At 40.6% G+C, this 24562-nt stretch overlaps 1 protein-coding gene across 2 annotated transcripts in view; it reads right to left on the bottom strand.

Moving 5' to 3' along the window:
* LOC100372702 (serine/threonine-protein kinase TBK1-like) overlaps positions 1 to 24562 on the bottom strand; it is a 104252-nt gene that overhangs the window by 62417 nt on the left and 17273 nt on the right. For both annotated transcript variants that reach the window (XM_085496675.1, XM_085496676.1), the window contains exons 3-8: positions 17313 to 17453; positions 14971 to 15097; positions 13633 to 13814; positions 12699 to 12856; positions 9895 to 10185; positions 4982 to 5181 (exon numbers count right to left, since the gene is read on the bottom strand). In XM_085496675.1, coding sequence (XP_085352801.1) covers positions 4982 to 5181; positions 9895 to 10185; positions 12699 to 12856; positions 13633 to 13814; positions 14971 to 15097; positions 17313 to 17453 — 1099 coding nt within the window. The remainder of the gene's footprint in view (positions 1 to 4981; positions 5182 to 9894; positions 10186 to 12698; positions 12857 to 13632; positions 13815 to 14970; positions 15098 to 17312; positions 17454 to 24562) is intronic.

Genomic DNA, 24562 nt, shown 5'->3' with positions numbered 1-24562 from the left:
ACTGTAGGCAGAGTCAGACACCGATAGGTGACAGGTTTTTCCAAGCAAACAGAAAAAAAGGATGAAACTCTTTTCCCAGTCCGGGATAAAAACAAACTCAACACCCTAGTTAAGACCCAAAAAAGGGTGGTGTCTTACCTTGCCTGTGCTGTCCCCGGAGCAAGGAGCCAAAAAGCTGCTACGGTGACAGGTTTCGGTGTGCCCGAGAAAGCTAGATCCCAACCAAATTATAGGGGGTAGTAAGCTTCGAAGTAAAGACCGAAACAGTTCTGCATGAGGGCATAGTCCGTAAAGTGGGACCTGGGAGCTCCCAGGGGAGTGCTGATGGTAGAGAAATCTGACTGACTTATTGCCTATGCGCAGGCACCCGTTCGGGCTGGGTCAGCAAACCAAGACTGACCCGCTACGATGGGACCCAACCTAGAGAAACTTTTATCAATGGATTCAGTGTCTCCTAGATGGTAGTTGATAAAGACGTTCTGCGTTCTCCAGAAGCCTGCCCTCCATGTGTGCTTAGGGGGGGGGGGGGGCTGATGCTAGCACGAGCGAGTTAGCCATCGCACAGACCTCATGTGCTCTTACTTGGTGTCTCTGCGAGCTCCGTGTCGAGAAATATAAAGTATTAGACCTCTAATACAGTCGCAGTAAACTACCTGGGGAGGCCGGCCTATCCTGCCTGCCTGGGCCATAACACAAAGATGTGTGCCTGGCACCCCGTTCCAAATCCTAGTACGGTTTGGTGGTAACTCCGTGCTCAAACCGGGTAGAGAAGCAATAATTCCTCCTGACCCTCCGGGCAGACAAAATTTGACTGCCGGGGGATGACGATTGGATGAGGATCGTGTCCTGGGATTTGGATCTAGGCGAGAAACCAGATTTGTGTCTTTAGCACAACTTGATTGTCCATAATGGCAGTACATCATTCGAGAAGGACAATACCCCCAGCTCTGGCCGACGCCTACCTGAGGCGAGGACCAGTAGGAAGACTATTTTCCACATCACAAATTTGAGTGGCGCTGATCGGAGAAGCTCAAAGGGCGGTCTGCTTAGAGCGGACAACACAGCCGACAAGTCCCAGTTGGGCGGTTCCCTTGTATGGGGTCTCAGCATCTGGAAAGCAGTAAATAGTCTCCTAATAATAGGACAATCGATTAGTCTTGTTCCCGTACGTTTGAATGGTGGGGAACAAGGCCGACCTGTAGCCAACGATCGCTGCGTAGGACAAACCCACATCGTCAAACAGGTGGACGAAGGAGCCTGCTACCTGGCCAATAGAGGGAAGGTATCGATCAATCTCCCTTCCGCTACACTAACCAGTGTATGCTCACAGCCTAGAAATGTAGGCTGCATTGGTGGAATCCCTCAGATAAAACTACCGTATCATATGTGCGGGTCTAATGAGAGCATCTATGCGTGTAAGTGATACCCGCTGGGCTCGTTGGTAGTGCGCCGTCTGGTTGGGATGGCAGGTCCGGTAAGTCCGAAAGCACTGCTGGTGTTTCGACTATCGTTTCCGACAGAAGTGGAAACTAGGCCCTGCTTGGCCAATTGGGTGTGACCAATGATAATATGCAGGTGTGCACCTGTCGAAGTTTTCTCCGGTGCCCGATGAACTAGCGAGAAGAGAGGAAAGGCATACACAACTAAGTGGGTCCGCGGGGTAGCAAAGTGACCCTGGCCCAGGCTCCTGGAGTCAGCAGTAGTGTTACGTACGTCAGGAGCTTGGTGTTCCGGGGTGCGGCAAACCGGCCTAACCTTGGACCGTCCACAGCCAAAACAGCCTGGAGGCTACCCACTGGGGTATCAGCCACTCCGTGTTCTGGAGACGGAGTCGTCCTGAAAGGGCGTCGCCAGACTGTTCCTCACCCCTGGAAGGTGGTGTGCGGTTAGCTCCACATATTCCAGGCACCAAAGGAGGATTTTGCTCCGCTAGGACTGACAACGATGGGGAATGCGTCCTCTCCTCCTTCTTGAAGGACACCATATCCTTGAGGAGTCATATCCTTGGGCTTGTTCGTCCAATAGATGCGCTTCCCAACCCCGGGGGGAGGCATCTGTTACCAGAGTCATACCAGCGGCGAGCGGGTCCAAGGGGGGGCCCTCTGCCCGAGGTTGGCCAGTGACGACCACCAGGGCAGGGCTTCCTTCACTTGGTCCAAGATCGATCGCCTATCTAGTTCTCATAGAGAAGCTCAGCGTTATAACAAGCGTTATACCGTGCGGCTACGTAGTGCAGCCTGGGGAACGACCCTTCGAACCGAGGTCATCATTCCGATGATCCGCATTAGTTCACAGAGGGACACTGAGGGAACGCTGACTAGGCATTCGGCTAGGCTGCTTAGCAGGGCGCTGTGCCTAACCCGAACGGGGGGGCACCCAAAATTCGAATACTTGGCCCAGCTGGGCGATTCGAAGGAGATGGCAACTCGCATCGGTACGTGCAGGTAGGCCCCGCTTAAGTCTAGTGGGGCTAGCCAGTCAAAACGGTGGATGGAGAGAAGAACCCTGAATGGTGTCTCTATGTGGAACCGATCGAGGAGCACGTACTGATTCAGTCTGCCTAGGTCCAGAACTGGGCGCCTGCCACTTGTAGATTTGGTACTACGAACATATTTGGGTCGAAGCCTGGACTTAGTTCCGGCTGATGTACCCTGTGTATGGTGTCCTTTTCCAGCAAACTGCTACTTCCTGTCTGATTGCTGTCCCCTGGCAGTGCCCAACAGGGGAGACACTGATGGGGGGAAATGGAGATTTCAGCAGTATCCCGTAACAGAATGTCACCACCTGGAAAGGTCCAGGGATCGGTCACCCGCTGTCTCCAAACCCGACTACACCGGCGCAATCTGTGTACGACAGGGATATGTGGCCATGTGTTCGGCAGTTGCGAGGAAGGGGGTGCTCCCTTCCCCCATGAGGTGAGTTCCCCAAGGCCTGAAGTAGTCACTAAGTTGTGACCTGGCCACTCACCAAACACGTGCCTGTGCCCACCCCCATAGAAGGAAAGCCTCCAGGGGCACAGCCTCGCTGCAGCCGGTAAAATCGGGTAAAACACAGCCTGAAAAAACAGACTGTGAGGATGCCCTCCGATCAGCGGGGGAGACTGAGAAAAATATCGGTACCTCCACCGTCGGGCCTCTTACTCGACGTCCCGGTACAAGAAGTACCAGTAGCCGAGCGTGAGGACTTTCCACTCATGCAAAGCATGCAACTCACTTTAACCGATTTGTTTACTGGACGCGCGACCTTGCTGTGACGCGGTCAGTCTCAGCGATTTTGATGGCTCTGAAAGAAAATCTCAGGCCTCAGGACTCCAGTAAAAAAACACACCTTCACGCAAAAACCCTGAATTCTGTACGTAGCTACAACAAAGTATCTCGGATGCGGGTTCTATGCTGGTAAATTCTGAATATAACCACTGCACGGTCGACTCGAAACACGAGGAGAAAAACGACAGCGAGCCCTGGTGCTGTCATTACATCTATACATTGCTAAATACATTGTAAATAAAAGACGACATGCATGAGGGAAAAAAACGAAATACAGTTGTAAAAGGTGCCACCAGGAAACCCACCAGTGGTTACGTAGAGGCACCGGGTTTTAATTTCTTTGTTGTGAAAACTACTACACACAAAAGGGAAAACAATACGAGGGTAAAAATGACAAGGAAAACTTATCCTACCAGCTACAATGTCGGATGCCATGCAGCGGCAACAACCCAAGGTAGAAACCCGGACAGGAAAAAAAAAGCAGGCTATCCAGCAGATTTCATCTCCACTCGAGGCGGAGAAAAAATAAGAGTGATGGACGGCTACCTGTGGCGCTGCCAGGTGGCCTCGGTCACGTGGGTTCATGACGTAAGTGGTAAAAGAATCTTGGGGTCATGGGGCTTCCCCTGACCTAGATTCTATCTCTCCGTCACCGGCAGAATCGCTGATTAACGCCTACAGTTCAAAATAGTCATTTTGACTAACCGGAGTCTATGGTGGGTAATTGAACGTAGTGAATCTGCGTGTTGCCAATTTTCACGATTTTTCGGTTTTTTTTGCGGGGGATATCCGGCCAAACGCCAACCCCTTCTTTTTGGCAATTTTTTATGTTCAGGACCCTGGGCATATACCCGGATAAATACGGTATTAACTTCCCAAAAATACATTATGCAGATTATTAATTAAAACAAAAGTGTCAGATGTAAATCCTGCTTGGATCTAAGAATGTTTAGCTGAATGGTACTCAAAAGAAGTCTAGTTAGGACTTAATGGCTTCTGTGTACAGAGGTCACAGTCATAATGGAATAAAGAAGAAATAACCTGGGGAGGTACAGGTATATATTATAACACTTAATAGTATAGGTGAAAGTACACAAGTACTTTAGTAAATTAAATTAAGTAGACGAGTAGCTTTGACATATTTTTTAATAGTTTATGTAATTTCCCAAAACCTTGCATGTACATGTGTACAGTGTGAATATTAACACGCTTCTCTATTCTGCTGTGGTATGAAATTAGATGTGATTCTTTGTTTTTTGCAACAATAAAGATGATGGTTTATGTTGAAGTATTTCTAGTTTTCATGAAATTTGTGATATGAACCTCAAAAATCATGATTTAAAATAAACAGGTGTCCTAAATTAGACATTATATGACACATGTTTACACTAACAAGCCTATTTCATAATCAACAAGTGATATCAGTTCATAACATCATCAAATCATTATATATAAGAAGAATAGAATCCTTAATTATAGAATAGAATAGAATAGAATAGAATAGAATAGAATAGAATAGAATAGAATAGAATAGAATAGAATAGAATCATTATATATAATGCCACAATATTTTTTCTGAGGTCAGCAGACAAGAGAAATTAACCAGTGTTTTGTATCATTTTGTACCATGTTTGACAGAAATAGATCAATTAATGTCAAAAATATAGCCTAAGCAGCTAGCAACACACAATCAATGAACAATTCAAGGTTCTTACGAATAATGGGTGCTATGGCTGCTGGAAATTCCACAACATCTTTTCTGAACAAAATCATAGCATTTTCTTCAGTAGTTCTGGGATAAGTAAAACACTGGGCAAGAGCATCAGGACAGAAACATTCATAGTCATAAAATAGTTCTTGGTGTCCACTGCTAATGTCTGTTTGGGCAGCAATCAAGTCCTGAAACACTGCATATCTAATAATGATAAATATAACATCAAAGAAAGATAAGAAAGATTTCTTGTTGGCATATGGAGGTAAATAAGGAATATAACAGCCTATACCACTCTCCACCATATGGGGTGGGTGGGCTATGCTTTCTTCTACCTTCCCTCATAAACTATATAACAGCCTATACCACTCTCCACCATATGGGATGGATGGGCTATGCTTTCTTCTACCTTCCCTCATAAACTATATAACAGCCTATACCACTCTCCACTATATGGGGTGGGTAGGCTATGCTTTCTTCTACCTTCCCTCATAAACTATATAACAGCCTATACCACTCTCCACCATATGGGATGGGTGGGCTATGCTTTCTTCTACCTTCCCTCATAAACTATATAACAGCCTATACCACTCTCCACCATATGGGATGGGTAGGCTATGCTTTCTTCTACCTTCCCTCATAAACTATATAACAGCCTATACCACTCTCCACCATATGGGGTGGGTGGGCTATGCTTTCTTCTACCTTCCCTCATAAACTATATAACAGCCTATACCACTCTCCACCATATGGGGTGGGTAGGCTATGCTTTCTTCTACCTTCCCTCATAAACTATATAACAGCCTATACCACTCTCCACCATATGGGGTGGGTGGGCTATGCTTTCTTCTACCTTCCCTCATAAACTATATAACAGCCTATACCACTCTCCACTATATGGGGTGGGTGGGCTATGCTTTCTTCTACCTTCCCTCATAAACTATATAACAGCCTATACCACTCTCCACCATATGGGATGGATGGGCTATGCTTTCTTCTACCTTCCCTCATAAACTATATAACAGCCTATACGACTCTCCACCATATGGGATGGATGGGCTATGCTTTCTTCTACCTTCCCTCATAAACTATATAACAGCCTATACCACTCTCCACCATATGGGGTGGGTGGGCTATGCTTTCTTCTACCTTCCCTCATAAACTATATAACAGCCTATACCACTCTCCACCATATGGGATGGATGGGCTATGCTTTCTTCTACCTTCCCTCATAAACTATATAACAGCCTATACCACTCTCCCCCATATGGGGTGGGTAGGCTATGCTTTCTTCTACCTTCCCTCATAAACTATATAACAGCCTATACCACTCTCCACCATATGGGGTGGGTGGGCTATGCTTTCTTCTACCTTCCCTCATAAACTATATAACAGCCTATACCACTCTCCACCATATGGGATGGATGGGCTATGCTTTCTTCTACCTTCCCTCATAAACTATATAACAGCCTATACCACTCTCCACCATATGGGGTGGGTAGGCTGTGCTTTCTTCTACCTTCCCTCATAAACTATATAACAGCCTATACCACTCTCCACCATATGGGATGGATGGGCTATGCTTTCTTCTACCTTCCCTCATAAACTATATAACAGCCTATACCACTCTCCACCATATGGGATGGATGGGCTATGCTTTCTTCTACCTTCCCTCATAAACTATATAACAGCCTATACCACTCTCCACCATATGGGGTGGGTGGGCTATGCTTTCTTCTACCTTCCCTCATAAACTATATAACAGCCTATACCACTCTCCACCATATGGGGTGGGTAGGCTATGCTTTCTTCTACCTTCCCTCATAAACTATATAACAGCCTATACCACTCTCCACCATATGGGGTGGGTGGGCTATGCTTTCTTCTACCTTCCCTCATAAACTATATAACAGCCTATACCACTCTCCACCATATGGGGTGGGTGGGCTATGCTTTCTTCTACCTTCCCTCATAAACTATATAACAGCTTATACCACTCTCCACCATATGGGGTGGGTGGGCTACATGTTGGCTCACAGTCCATCTATCCCCGGTCTTGAAACGATCATTGTATTAGGTGTGAATTGGCCTCCTTCCTTGGCAAAGGTGTGTTGCAGGTATGCGCAAAGCTTTGTCACGTGATCAGTACACAGCCGGTCACTATTTTTAACATTGTCATTGCTATGTGTTTTTTTACAACTTAGTTGTTTATTCCAGAATTCAAGTTTTTTCACATACTTTTTTGATCAGGATATCTGTATAAGGTCATATTGTAGCCGGCAAGTAGTTCATCTATTTTACCAGCAAATTTCATACCTTTACCCAAAAATTTTTTGTTTTTTACTTTTGGGGTAATTGAAACAAACTATTTTATTTATCCTTCTTCACGGCGTGAAACCAATATTGGTCTTTGATTTTGACATTTTATGATCAAAACATATCATTACAAGCCATGCATGGCACAGTCCCCGTTAGTTATCAAATTTAAGATATATAGTTTTGTTTACAGTAATATAGTTGGAACATAAACATGTCAGAATCGCGCGGTCCTGTGTCTTCGACCTACATGCCTCTACACGATACTGTGCGGGATCGCATAGGCTAATTGCTAAAAGCAGTTAGATCTGATTGGACGCACCTCAAAACAAGGCTCCCAATCAGCTTGGACATACCAAAAAAATAAAACAAAATTTCACTTCCTGTTTTTGGTCGCTATGAAGACATCCTTCCCACACAAAACTGCGTTGATTGCCTGTACATGATGAGGCTTGAGGGCACCAATACCGAAAACTTTCGCAATTTTATCATCACAAATATCACGATTCATGGGCGCCACCATTTTGTTTAAAATGAAATGTCAAAAAGGAATTTGAAACACGCAAACTGATTGGACAATATATAGCTGCAACTGACTACTAGGGGTGCTGTTAGAATACACATATTTGATGGTCGTTCTGCCAAGGTATGTTTAGAGGCTTGGCTGAATAAACTTAGACCTTGGCTAGGGAAGATGGAAATATGGATCCAGAAGATGATGCTTGATTTTTTAACATTAAAACTATTGACATTTTGTATCTGATCGTCAAACGAGTACTTGTCCATATTGAGAAATATTGCTCCGGCACAGCATTAATTAAAACAAAATGGCCACCAGTTGGCCATTTTGAATACATCTATATATCCGTAACATGATGTAAAACGAATATAAAAAATTTGAACATAATCAGTCAAAGCATATCAGAAATATGGCTCTAGAAGCGCATTCATTTATACAAAATGGCCATCAGTCAGCCATTTTGAATCATCTAAATGACGTGCATCAGGAACCCAGAATCTATAATGTATTTACCAAGTTTGAACAAAATCCATCCATAAACGCCAAGATCCAGTTCTGGTATGCCAGAAATGCATGATTTTTGATGATTTTTTAGCACAAAAATGACGCCATTTGGCCATTTTAAATCAGATAGCCAACCCAATACATCTATGTCATGATGTATAATGAATATATACAAGCAGCCTCTCGGCTGAGATAGCACCGCTGTTAGCAATGCACATTTCAATTAAAGAACAGAAGATATCATTAGAAAATGAACAATATGCATAGTATCAATGCAATGGGACTTGCTGTTTTCAACAAAAATTCAAAAATATCATTTTTCACCATAAATGATTGTGGTTTTTAACAAGAAGTCGAAAATATCACTTTTTACCAAAAATGACAAAAATATTCACCAAAATTAGAGAATTGAAGATATGATCATGAAATGAACAAATCTGAGAGAGGTCTACCCAAGGTACATATACACCAAGTATCAAATCATTCAGGCTTGTAGTTTTCAAGAAGAAGTCGAAAAAGTAAAACATTGACACAGACGACGAACGATCACTCATATGATAAGCTCCGCTCGACAAAGTGGACAGCGGAGCTAAAAATTTGAACATAATCAGTCGAAACATGGCAGAGATATGGCACTAGAACTGCATTCATTAAAACGAAATGGCCACCATTCGGCCATTTTAAATAAGATCTGAAAAATAAAATGATGTGCATCAAGGTTCCTTAATGTCCAACGTATGTACCAAGTTTAAACAAAATCCATCCATAAATGCTTGATTTTGATGACTTTTTAGCACAAAAATGGCCACCATTCGACCATCTTCAATCAGATTATGAAATAAATTGATGTGCATACATTGTGTATGTATAATATCATGTATGATGTATGTGTTTTTATTTGTCACACTGCATTTTATTAATGTTAAATTGGTCGTTTTTTATGGATGCTCTTTTTGATCATAAATGCAAATGTTTTGAAATGACAATGTATCCTATTCTTTGTTTAAAAAAAAATCATTCATATACAAAATTGAAGCATTGTTGTTTTATAGTTGACTTGAATTATTATGAGTCCCTAAAAATATCACAGTTTTTTCGATCGACCATGGTGACATGAACAACGCCATTTTGACAAGATTTGTGAGCGATGTCAGCATGTTGGTGCGTGCTGTTTTTCCTTATTACATAAGAAACTAAAAGATGAACACAACTCACGATATTAAGCTTTACAATGCAGCAACTGGGTGTTTATGAGTTGATAGACTGGTTTTTATATGTATCAGGGTTCAAAAACCCAAAATTTCATAGTGCTAATTTTTCTACTTGTTTTGTTTACGTTGTAGTTGCCTTAATTTGAGGTCAAGGTGAAGTCATACAATGGGGTATCATTTTGCATGATGGTAAAATTGCCCATTTTAATGAATATTCTAACGGTATCGTAATCTGTCTGACTTCCTGACTCCCTCGGCCCAAGTGTTAACGGTTTGTTTACTCGCAACGCGGTTTGAGACAAAAGGACGCTAGTTGTTTCCAGACCGGGGATAGAGGAACTGTAGTTGGCCATTAACTTTACTCACGTGGCATCAGGTTCAACGTATATTCTGTGCAGTCTAGCAGTACTGACATTTAAAACGTCAATTACTTCCATAGACAATATTTTTTGAGTCTCTGAAAAAAACTTGTCAAAACTCCATGTAAGGGATTCATCACATTCCATGAGACCAGCCAACAATGGAGTAACAACATTTGATAGCCCTTGAGACAATTGTGTAGTTTTTGGCAACTCCCTACTCCATATAATTTCACCACCGTCATCTTTCTGGATTCCAGATATTACTCCAGAGGCCTTTTCAGTAGTAATAAAAAACCTATGAAAGACGAAACCAAAAACATAACATAATATTTAACTCATAATTTGCATATAACAGCATTTGGGCTGATGTATCTCTGAGATAAAGGTCCAAATAAATGCATGGACATACAGACTGATAAAATCATAATTCCTCGTTTTTTAACTTCATCTGAGTTTTGATTATCAGCAACATTGTTGATGAGGTCGGACATTTTTCCATCAATATCCTCTCAATTCCTTGAAAAATGCAATTGATAAGACATGAATGTCTGTTTATATTGAGCAAAGAACATCTTCATTCATATGCATTTAAGGTTGTTTACAGTATTCAACACAACAACTAAGAGCAACAAAATTATTATTGTTTTTTTGTATTTGGCTATTTTGAATTTGATACATATGTGTATGTGCGAATGATGTATTTGAGGTATGAATGGGGCTCCAAAAACTAACTCTGCGACTGTGCAACGATTGTGCGACTTGCCGAATGTCGATTATTGCACTATGCGACAGGATCAAAGTGTCACTCTGTGAAGAGCACGATTCCCATTGGTCGATCAATGTAAGGATACACAGCATGCCTTATAGAAATATTTAGTTTTAAATGATTATTTCAACCACTGAACTACGGTAAACAAGTATTTACTGACGACATGCCGCACGGTTCGGTAATCAGCAAGTATTTAACATTGTTTAATTAACATATATAACATCCCCCGGAGGGGATGAAAAGGGTTACAAAACACATGCACGTTGGTGTTGACTGCCTTATTACGGTGTAACATCAGGAAGCTGGTAACATTAACGCTATCTTGAAGTTGTAAGGCTTCGTCCGCAACTATGCTCATTAGCATAGGCGGCAGCTTTAAAGTGAGTAGAGCGCGAAGTACGTTTCACACATGTTACATTCTTTTTTTTTTTCATTAGCAAGTATAATTTGTTATGACTATATTCATCACTTTGAATTCCCAAATAAAGTGTGTAGCGGGTCAAACTGTTTCTAGACAATCAATATCGTTTCATTAGGAATATTAAGAGAAAAAAAAACGTAAAGCTATGTGAATGGATTGAAACTACTGCTGAAGATAGAAAACTAAAACGGCAGTGTCAACGAAAAATTAGATGGGTGCACGCTCTCTGCATAAACGGAAACGATGGCTTTGTTTATTTGGCCGATGTCGGCGAGCAACAGATTTTCTGTACTCACTTCCTCGTCTGATCACCGACCCTCAACGGTCTCACATATCGGTTTCGTCATCGGACGCCATCTGACAATGGACGTTAGATTAATATGCATTGTTTGCCACAAGAAGCTTGTCACCCATTCTATCAGAATCGTCAACAACAGAGTATTACCGGTAGTATACATATACATGTTATAAACATTATGCAAATATTAACGAAACGGTAATAGTGTTAGCGTTTGAGCACTAGTCTTTCTGAAATTTTGAAAAGCTGGGATGATGAATCAAGGTACAAAGTAACCATTTTATCAATTATTGAAAAATCAAGATAAAAAAAAAAATTCCCCTTCCCGCTACCTTAAGATCAATATGGACCACCGAAATTTGGCGTTCATTTAAAAAAAATAAACCATAATTTTCAGTAATACTGACTTTGAAAATTATGATACAAAAATAATTCCATTCATACCACAAACCAACGCCGTTTTTGTTTGCTTTTCACAACTGTTACAAAGTATTTCATTTCTGGTTAAAATACCAGCTAATCGATCGTAGACCACAAGTTTGGAGTCCGTTTATGATCTAAATGAAGGCAGACGATTGCAAACAACCGTGACTGCTGTCATGACAAAACGTTGCACATCATGAATGATTTTTTTTTCACTGCATGTAAATTATTTTCCTTGATGCACTCAACAAAGTCAAAGTAGACGTGCAAACTTTCGTTGCAGAACGTGTGAAAAGTACTTAGCGTTCTTCTCACTTTGAAACTGCTGCCTATGCTAATGAGCATAGTCGTCAGGACGAACCCTTTCAACTCCAAGATGGCGATAAAGTTGTCAAAACCAACGTGCACGTTACACTATTTAATATTTCTAGCCAGCGGTGTGATGTGTCTAATCACCGTAAACCATGTGTCATTTGTTTGGTCCCACAATTTGTCTTCCATGTGCTTGCCGATCACCGACCAGATAATTTTTTATAAGGCATGCGGTGAACATCGACCATTGGGATTCGCGCTGTTCGACCCACCAATCAATAGGAATTGTGCTCTTCGCAGAGTGACACTGCGATTCTGTTGCAGAGTGCAATTATCAACATTCAGGAAGTCGCACAATCGCGTCGCAGAGTTAGTTTTTAGACCCCCATACATGCATGTGTATTTTGTATCTAAAAAGTTTGAACGTGATTGGTCAAGACATGTCAGAGGCTCCAAAACAGCATTGGTCAAAAACAAATGGCCGCCAGTCGCCAATTTTGAGTTGGATCGGAAACACAAGAACATAAAACACTGCAAAGACTCACATGTGTGCTTCGCATTCTTGATTCAAAAAAATTTACTTACATCGTTTCTCTGTTTTTTCTGCCACCATAAGGTCGAAATGGAAGATGACCAGCTGCCACATGAAACAATGTCACACCTATACTCCACAAATCAACTGTAGCATTGAAGATCTTTCCCATGGGCTTCCGTAACACAGCTCTTTCATATAAATCAGGGTGCTTAATACAAAAAAAGTATTCAGTTAAATTAATGTCAACAAGTTTTTGCAGAAATATATTGCATGTATATTCATTAAAATAAAAGTATCTGTCATGAGTTGGAACAGAATCTGGAAGTGCTAAAAACATATTGGATGAAATTACTATTACAGCCTTGTCCTTTGAGTATCTAGAAAACAAATAACAATTCAATTCAAGAATGCTGCCTGGTAGAAGAAACAAAAAGTACTGATGATCTGCTAGACCATACACGTACACACATTATTTTATATAGTTCTGCTAACTTTATTCATGATTATGGTTTGATATGAAATATATACAAAATGTTATTACGAGGGAATGTTTTAGCAAACTCATATATAATTTTGTTGGGAAATATGATTTATGACACAGATTTTAACCCCAGGTCTGTGCATTGTCCATGAGCCTCAATATAGTTTTAGTGAAATAGCATGATTACCTTGAGTTATCAATGGAAAAACCAAAAATGTATTAATTATTATGCAAATTTGGTAATTAATATGGGCAGATTTTAACCCAAAACTAATCAATCTGCGCTTTGTCCCAGAGCACCTAATAAATATGTATGAAGATTCATCATAACCTGGCAGTCAGTTTTTCAGATATCTGTGGGACAGACATGTATGCACAAACACATACATACACACACATGCAGACAGAAAAATAGCAAAGACTTTCTTTGCTTTGCACACAGGTGTCCAAAATGTCTCGGTCAGTGCTGATAATCAATATATCTTAGATACAGAAAGACTTACCAAGTATTCCTCAGTGCCATAAAGTGACATAAATTGTTCACTGTCTCCCAGCTCACGAGCAGCACCAAAGTCAGCCAGTTTGTAAGTACTTCTGCCATCTTCCCTTTTTACTTTCATGATATTTCCTGGTTTGAGATCACGATGGACAACATTTTTTTCTCTAAGATGATTCATTCCAGCAGCTATGCAAGATATAGTTAAGAATATAAGGTATATAGTAAAATAAAGCCATTTCACTCTCTGCTGTAGAGCATTTATTTTCAAAACAAAGTTGAGAATGTTCTGCACAATGAAATATTATTATATTATACCAGTATATTGATGGTGTTAATCCATCGATTTGATTGGTCCAAACACAAAATTTGCTTATGCAATTAATGGTATATTGGCTGATAATGCATGGCTAAACCAAGGGGCCCTGGAACATGAATTGACTACAGGTTTAATAAGGAAATACATAAAACTGGTAGTGTTTGATTTTTAGGAAAATATAGTGGTTGGATTTTGAAAAAAATATTGAAAAAACACCAAATTAAAAACATCTGAAAAAATATATAACCATAGTATTGCTTTTGTTAATGGCGGGATCCAAGTTGTGAGCGTCGGTCGTTGGGTGATTGTCGTTCGCCACACAAACCTAAACCACCGTCATTCAACACCGTGAGATGCCTAGACGAACGCCAGAACGCTGTGTTCTCTGTGTTGTGACTTTGAAATGGATTGTGAACCTCCAACAAAGAAACATGATCTTTAAGTTTAACTGGTGACCAACTTGATGAGATTGCGGGATTGAAAGAAAACAATGCAAAAAACTATGAGTCACAGGCAAAAATGTATGCCACCAATAACAACCGGTGTCCCTTAGCGGAGGTTTGAATCCTAGCTGACAAAATTGCAGTGAAATTACACCCAGGCTATTGCCATCTGTTTCAAAGAACACGAAATATATGGTATTGTAATTCTCCACTATGGGTAAACAAATTACAGAAGATGAAGAAGGTAATTTCGAAAGCTGTAGATTTGTGCCGAGTGTACACCAACCACTGCATTAGAGCGACGGTGTGCACAGTAAAAATAAGGAATACCATATTTAGAATAGAATAGACTATATAGAATAGAATAGACTGAATAGAATAGAATAGAATAGAATAGAATAGAATAGAATAGAATAGAATAGAATAGAATAGAATAGAATAGAATAGAATAGAATAGAATAGAACTGATTGCCTGTCTACCATTATACCTGGTACACACAGAGAGGGTAATCCCCAAAACTCCTATTGTGTGTTATGCACAAGTGAGTCAACAACAAAACTTAAGAAGAAGAGCATGTCTCACCAACATCTTTGAGAACAGATTTAAACTCCATCTCTGTTAAACCATATGCATTTTGAGGTTCATCAAGCATTGTATATAAGCTTCCTTCACACAGCTCCATTACAATAACCTTCTGTCTACTTGATTGCTGAGATAAAATAAAACCTAATTTATTATGACAGATTTAGAATAACCATTTTAATCACATTACACTTCCATGTCCACCTGCCAATCAACAAATGTCACTTCCATGTCCACCTGCCAATCAACAAATGACACTTCCATGTCCACCTGCCAATCAACAAATGACACTTCCATGTCCACCTGCCAATCAACAAATGACACTTCCATGTCCACCTGCCAATCAACAAATGACACTTCCATGTCCACCTGCCAATCAACAAATGTCACTTCCATGTCCACCTGCCAATCAACAAATGACACTTCCATGTCCACCTGCCAATCAACAAATGACACTTCCATGTCCACCTGCCAATCAACAAATGACACTTCCATGTCCACTTGCCAATCAACAAATGACACTTCCATGTCCACCTGCCAATCAACAAATGTCACTTCCATGTCCGCCTGCCAATCAACAAATGACACTTCCATGTCCACCTGCCAATCAACAAATGACACTTCCATGTCCACTTGCCAATCAACAAATGACACTTCCATGTCCACCTGCCAATCAACAAATGACACTTTCATGTCCACCTGCCAATCAACAAATGACACTTTCATGTCCACCTGCCAATCAACAAATGACACTTCCATGTCCACCTGCCAATCAACACATGTCAATCCATTGACACTTCCATGTCCACCTGTCAATAAACATGTGACACTTCTATGTCCCACCTGACAATCAACAATTGACACTTGACACTTCTATGTTCATCTGCGAATCACCACATGCCAATCCATTGACACTTATATATCCTACCTGTCAATCAACATGACACTTCCATATCCCACCTGTCAGTCAACATGACACTTCCATTTCCCACCTGTCAATCAACATGACACTTCCATTTCCCACATGTCAATCAACATGACACTTCCATCCCACTTGTCAATCAACGAATGACACTTCCATTTCCCACATGTCAATCAACACAAGGCACTTTCAAGTCCACCTGTCAATCAACACACATCAATCCATTGACACTTCCATGTCCAACTGTCAATCAACACATAACACTTCCATGACCACCTTTCAAGCAACAAATGTCAATACAAGTACACTTCCATGTCCACCTGCCAATCAACACATGTCAATCTCATAACACTTCCATGTTCAACTGACAATCAACAATTGACACTTCTATGTTCATGTGTCAATCAACACATGCCAATCCATTGGCATTTCCATGTCCATCTGTCAATCAACACATGACACTTTCATATTCCACCTGACAATTGACACTTCTATGTTCACGTGTCAATCAACACATGCCAATCCATTGGCATTTCCATGTTCACCTGTCAATCAACACATGAAACTTCCATATCCCACCTGTCAATCAACACAAGCACAAGTGCATTCCTAGATGAATGAATCTGAGATGAAAAAATATGTGTAGTGCATGTTGTACTGTACTTATAGCGCAATAGTTCAATATGAAGCATATTGTTTCAAAAATTGAAAGCAATTGACAAGTCATATCATCCACATATCCAAATCATAGCGGAAATCATACTGCAGAAATTAATATACATGTACGGTCATGAATTCTATAAATGTGTTAACAATACAATACTACTAGCAGTTACTGGCAGTGAAAATTCAGCGCCTTGTTATGACTAAACAACCCTTGCCACAGGCGATGGTTTGTTTTGAAAATTTAGCTTGGCAGAACTTAATAGTAATGTCAGCTCACAAATATTATCTACAACACCTCCATTTTGATCTGCAATTACTAATAATTTCAATGTGTTAAAAGTGGCATTGAGAATATATATCCATTTGTTTCATACTGGTGATGTTTTGAAAACTGAACATTATTGGCTGCAATGTCGACCACAGCTTTTGCTACTTTTGCTGATCAAACTAAACTATCACTGCCATGTACTGCAGTTCAGTTAATGAGAACTTAGCTACTACTCTGGTATACTATTTATGCGCAAAACTAAAGTTTAGCCAAAATAAACTAACATTTTCATAAAGAAGACAGACCAAAATAATCTGGTTTGACCAGACTAACTTGATTTACAGTAAGAATAATATATATCCCATTGTATGTATACATTAATGGTACACTCATTCTGAATATATTTAGTGACACTAAATTATACCACATTTTGGTGAGAGTTCATTAAATAAAGATTTATTGATCACAGGACAAAACATAACTAACCTCCTCTTCAATGTCAAACATCTTGACTATATTTTCATGATTCAGTTTCAAGAGCACTTCAAATTCTCTCATCTGCACTTCATAGGGTCGCATGAAGCTCACATGATTAAATGTCTTTACTGCTACCATATCACCAGTTTTCTTATGAAAAGGAAAAATTATGACGTGAGAACTACCGGTATGTGGTTTTAACACACTGCTGAGAGCCTCCACAGATAGCAGAATGTGCTAATGTTAAATGCTCAATGCAATGTATTCAAGAAGCCTGGAGCAGACCATTTCTGTTATATTTCACATTACAATTATCTGACATTTTTTCGTCCTTACATGTAAATTATATTATTGCATTATCAATATCTGTTAATTTTAGGATGTCCTTGCTGCAGATTAACTGTTGTTTTTGGAAACGAATAAAGAAGAAGGTACTTATAAGGCAGAGAAATTATGAGGTAACAAGTATTTAATACTAAAATAGATATCAAATAAAATGGTTCATTGCCAATAACAACAGATTTCAATATCAAAATACAACAATTTTGTGAGGGCATTATCGTCTGGCTTTGTGAACTAAAACTTGTTCGGTCATGGCATTATATCTAGTTATGCTTCTAGATCCCGCGACTGATGCCTCTGTTATGATGACCTTTTGAATGAATTGCCCTGCCCCATCATGATGATGAACTAAGATTTAAATGTCAGTGATTTAGTGAATCAAATGAGATAAACAAATGTAGAGTATGTCAACAGAGTGCGACTTTTGAATGTGTCTCACCAGTGATCAGTCAAATAGAAACAGTCGAAATATTTTATCAGATTTTCTCAATTTTTGCATGATATTTTCATACAGGACATATGTCGTTCATACTCAGGTAAGACTTCATACTGATGAATAAGGTGACCAAATTTGATGAAGTTTGGAATAGAATTAGTGAAGTTATCATGCACACAATAACAATTATTAACGACAACAACGCCGGACAGAAATTTTTCCATTCCATCTTTGATGGTACGGGCAAGGTAAAAACAGAAAAAAACATTGTGATACGGCTGTGTGGCATGGGCATACCCAGTTGCCCGATGCCAATTATACACGAATATATGCGCGACTCGTACATTACAAAACACAGACCGAATACCTTTTTTTACACAATGTTGTCTGTCAACAATCATTTCATTGTGGGGATATTGTTCAGGGAACACAACATTTTTGCAACATTTTTCAATTTATTTATTTTGAGACACGTTTGTACTTTTTAAATTGTCGCACATACACTAAGGAAGTTATTGGAATGTTTATGCACAGTCCCTCCCCTCTCGTGCACACCTCAGATCGTTCCATCCCATTCGTTCAGGCCGGACCACTTCATAAACATACCTAGAGATTGAATAAGCAACTCAACCTTGCATTTGCATAAACCCATGACTGACAGTCATTTTGAGCAGTCAAAACGACTGTCTAAAAAAGGTCATCATTAAAGAGTGATTTTGTGGAACACCTAGAGTGTCATTTGCATACTGAAAACCGGCGGCCATCTAATACTAATAATACACAGACAGGACAGATGCCAATAACAATAACGATAAAACTATGTACATGTAGACAAGATATGATGCTCTAGTGAGCTTGGTTATTAAGCATCCTTAATTACTAGGTACATGTAATTACATGTAGGTACTGCATGTGAGTGTCAATTTGAGTCATGCATGCAGGACATGTTTACTTTGATTTCGCATAGTATTTACTATGACGTTTGTTTGGTGTTATTTCTTGCTTTACTTTCTATGTCAGCAGCAACTACATTGTATGAGTTAACAACCCTAAAGCATTCCCATAGAGTTACAATGGCCAATACTCACACCAACAACTGTAAGGCATTCCCATAGAGTTACAATGGCCAACACTTACACCAACAACTGTAAGGCATTCCCATAGAGTTACAATGGCCAACAATCCCACCAACAACTGTAAGGCATTCCCATAGAGTTACAATGGCCAACACTTACACCAACAACTGTAAGGCATTCCCATAGAGTTACAATGGCCAACACTTACACCAACAACTGTAAGGCATTCCCATAGAGTTACAATGGCCAACACTTACACCAACAACTGTAAGGCATTCCCATAGAGTTACAATGGCCAACACTTACACCAACAACTGTAAGGCATTCCCATAAAGTTACAATGGCCAACACTTACACCAACAACTGTAAGGCATTCCCATAGAGTTACAATGGCCAACACTTACACCAACAACTGTAAGGCATTCCCATAAAGTTACAATGGCCAACAATCCCACCAACAACTGTAAGGCATTCCCATAGAGTTACAATGGCCAACACTTACACCAACAACTGTAAGGCATTCCCATAGAGTTACAATGGCCAACACTTACACCAACAACTGTAAGGCATTCCCATAGAGTTACAATGGCCAACACTTACACCAACAACTGTAAGGCATTCCCATAGAGTTACAATGGCCAACAATCCCACCAACAACTGTAAGGCATTCCCATAGAGTTACAATGGCCAACACTTACACCAACAACTGTAAGGCATTCCCATAGAGTTACAATGGCCAACACTTACACCAACAACTGTAAGGCATTCCCATAGAGTTACAATGGCCAACACTTACACCAACAACTGTAAGGCATTCCCATAGAGTTACAATGGCCAACACTTACACCAACAACTGTAAGGCATTCCCATAAAGTTACAATGGCCAACACTTACACCAACAACTGTAAGGCATTCCCATAGAGTTACAATGGCCAACACTTACACCAACAACTGTAAGGCATTCCCATAAAGTTACAATGGCCAACAATCCCACCAACAACTGTAAGGCATTCCCATAGAGTTACAATGGCCAACACTTACACCAACAACTGTAAGGCATTCCCATAGAGTTACAATGGCCAACACTTACACCAACAACTGTAAGGCATTCCCATAAAGTTACAATGGCCAACAATCCCACCAACAACTGTAAGGCATTCCCATAGAGTTACAATGGCCAACACTTACACCAACAACTGTAAGGCATTCCCATAGAGTTACAATGGCCAACACTTACACCAACAACTGTAAGGCATTCCCATAGAGTTACAATGGCCAACACTTACACCAACAACTGTAAGGCATTCCCATAGAGTTACAATGGCCAACACTTACACCAACAACTGTAAGGCATTCCCATAAAGTTACAATGGCCAACACTTACACCAACAACTGTAAGGCATTCCCATAGAGTTACAATGGCCAACACTTACACCAACAACTGTAAGGCATTCCCATAAAGTTACAATGGCCAACAATCCCACCAACAACTGTAAGGCATTCCCATAGAGTTACAATGGCCAACACTTACACCAACAACTGTAAGGCATTCCCATAGAGTTACAATGGCCAACACTTACACCAACAACTGTAAGGCATTCCCATAAAGTTACAATGGCCAACACTTACACCAACAACTGTAAGGCATTCCCATAGAGTTACAATGGCCAACACTCACACCAACAACTGTAAGGCATTCCCATAGAGTTACAATGGCCAACACTCACACCAACAACTGTAAGGCATTCCCATACAGTTACAATGGCCAACACTCACACCAACAACTGTAAGGCATTCCCATAAAGTTACAATGGCCAACACTCACACCAACAACTGTAAGGCATTCCCATAGAGTTACAATGGCCAACACTCACACCAACAACTGTAAGGCATTCCCATAGAGTTACAATGGCCAACACTCACACCAACAACTGTAAGGCATTCCCATAAAGTTACAATGGCCAACACTCACACCAACAACTCTGAGGCATTCCCATAGAGTTACAATGGCCAACACTTACACCAACAAATGTAAGGCATTCCCATAGAGTTAAAATGGCCAACACTCACACCAACAACAGTAAGGCATTCCCATAGAGTTACAATGGCCAACAATCACACCAACAACTGTAAGGCATTCCCATAAAGTTACAATGGCCAACAATCCCACCAACAACTGTAAGGCATTCCCATAAAGTTACAATAGCCAACACTCACACCAACAACTGTAAAGCATTCCCATAGAGTTACAATAGCCAACACTTCCACCCACAACTGTAAGGCATTCCCATAGAGTTAAATGGCCAACACTCACACCAACAACAGTAAGGCATTCCCATAGAGTTACAATGGCCAACAATCACACCAACAACTGTAAGGCATTCCCATAAAGTTACAATGGCCAACACTTACACCAACAACTGTAAGGCATTCCCATAAAGTTACAATGGCCAACACTTACACCAACAACTGTAAGGCATTCCCATAGAGTTACAATGGCCAACAATCCCACCAACAACTGTAAGGCATTTCCATAGAGTTACAATGGCCAACATTCACACCAACAACTGTAAGGCATTCCCATAGAGTTACAATGGCCAACACTTACACCAACAACTGTAAGGCATTCCCATAGAGTTACAATGGCCAACACTCACACCAACAACTGTAAGGCATTTCCATAGAGTTACAATGGCCAACACTCCCACCAACAACTGTAAGGCATTTCCATAGTTACAATGGCCAACACTTCCACCAACAACTCTAAAGCATTCCCATAAAGCTACAATGGCTAACACTCCTACCAACAATTGTAAGGCATTCCCATAGAATTACAATGGCCAACACTCGAACAACAAAGACATTCAGATAGAGTTACAATGGCCAACAATCACACCAACAACTGTAAGGCATTCCCATAAAGTTACAATGACCAACACTCGCATCAACAATTCTAAGGCATTCCCATAGAGTTACAATGGCCAACACTTCCACCAACAACTCTAAAGCATTCCCATAAAGCTACAATGGCTAACACTCCTACCAACAATTGTAAGGCATTCCCATAGAATTACAATGGCCAACACTTCCACCAACAACTGTAAGGCATTCCCATAAAGTTACAATGACCAACACTCGCATCAACAATTCTAAGACATTCCCATAGAGTTACAATGGCCAACACTCCCACCAACAACTGTAAGGCATTCCCATAAAGTTACAATGACCACACTCGCATCAACAACTCTGAGGCATTCCCATAGAGTTACAATGGCCACATTCCCACAACAACTGTAAGGCATTTCCATAGAGTTACAATGGCCAACATTTCTACCAACATCTGTAAGGCAATCCCATAGAGTTAAAATGGCCAACACTCCTTCCAACCACTGTAAAGCAATCCCATAGAGCTACAATGACCAACACTCACACCAACATCTGTAAGAAATGTCCATAGAGTTACAATGGCCAACATTTCTACCAACATCTGTAAAGCAATCCCATAGAGTTAAAATGGCCAACACTCCTTCCAACAACTGTAAGGCATTCCCATAGAGTTACAATGGCCAACACTCTAACCAACAACTGTAAGGCATTACCATAGAGTTACAATGGCCAACACTAACCAACAACTGTAAGGCATTACCATAGAGTTACAATGGCCAACACTCACATCAACAACTCTAAGGCATTCCCATAGAGTTACAATGGCCAACACTCCCACAACAACTGTAAGTCATTCCCATAGAGTTACAATGGCCAACATTTCTACCAACATCTGTAAGGCAATCCCATAGAGTTACAAGTCATTGTCAATGACACGTCCCTGTTCCGTTCATATTTGAGTGACATATACATTCAAAGCAGATCATGACCGAAATCTCAGACCACTTTTAGTGGTCTGATTCGAAATGCACCTGCATATGTACAACACATTGTACTAAATCTGAACAAAATCCATCCATGCATAACTGAGATTCGGTTCCGGAATTGTAAAAATACGTGATTTTGATGCATGTTCGGCCTTAAAATGGCCATCATTCAGTTATTGTTAAGCGGATCATGAAACAAATGCACATATCTGTTTTTGACATGATGTACCATGTGTGTGTGAAGTTTGAACTTGATCAATCCAGACATGTCTCGGATATGGATCCAGAACTGAATTCTTTAAAACAAAATGGCCACCAGTCGGCCATTTCGAACTAGATCCGAAAAAAATGACGTGCATCAAGGTCCTATTATGTTTAATTTATGTACCAAATTTGAACCAAATCCGTCCATGCATAACTGAGATCCGGATCCGGAATGGTGAAAATGTGCGATTTCAATGCATTTTCGGCCTTAAAGCGGTCGCCATTTGGCTATCGTTAATGAGATCATGAAACAAATGCACATACATATTTGTGACATGATGTACCTTGTGTGTGTGAAGTTTGAACTCGATCAATCTAGGCATGTCTCAGATACGGATCAAGAACTGAATTTTTTAAAACAAAATGGCCGCCAGTCGGCCATTTCAAACCCGATCCAAAAAAAAAATGACGTGCATGAAGATCCTATTATGTGTAATGTATGTACTAAATTTAAACAAAAATTCGTCCATGCATAACCAGTCGGCCATTTCAAACCGGATCCAAAAACAAAATGACGTGCATCAAGGTCCTATTATGTTTAATGTATGTACCAAATTTGAACAAAATCCGTTCATGCATAACTGAGATCCGGGTCTGGAATGGTGAAAATGTGCGATTTCAATGCATTTTCGGCCTTAAAGCGGCCGCCATTTGGCTATCATTAATCAGATCATGAAAAAAATGCATGTGCATATGACCCATATGATGTGTGATGTATGAGTGAAGTTTGAACTTAATCGGTCCATGCATTTTCGAGATACAGGTGATCACGGACGCACGCACACACGGACGCACACAGGGCAAAACATAGTTCGAAAACGGGGACTAAAATTGGCCAACACGCCCACCAACAACTTTGATTTCGCATAGTATTTACTATGACGTTTGTTTGGTGTTATTTCTTGCTTTACTTTCTATGTCAGCAGCAACTACATTGTATGAGTTAACAACCCTAAAGCATTCCCATAGAGTTACAATGGCCAATACTCACACCAACAACTGTAAGGCATTCCCATAGAGTTACAATGGCCAACACTTACACCAACAACTGTAAGGCATTCCCATAGAGTTACAATGGCCAATACTCACACCAACAACTGTAAGGCATTCCCATAGAGTTACAATGGCCAACAATCCCACCAACAACTGTAAGGCATTTCCATAGAGTTACAATGGCCAACACTTACACCAACAACTGTAAGGCATTCCCATAGAGTTACAATGGCCAACAATCCCACCAACAACTGTAAGGCATTTCCATAGAGTTAC

The sequence above is a fragment of the Saccoglossus kowalevskii genome, chromosome 3 (assembly GCF_978046115.1).
Source record: "Saccoglossus kowalevskii chromosome 3, keSacKowa6.1, whole genome shotgun sequence".
Classification (NCBI taxonomy): domain Eukaryota; kingdom Metazoa; phylum Hemichordata; class Enteropneusta; family Harrimaniidae; genus Saccoglossus; species Saccoglossus kowalevskii.
The sequence above is the reverse complement of the archived record's forward strand: the minus strand, read 5'-3'. Positions and strand labels throughout refer to the sequence as shown.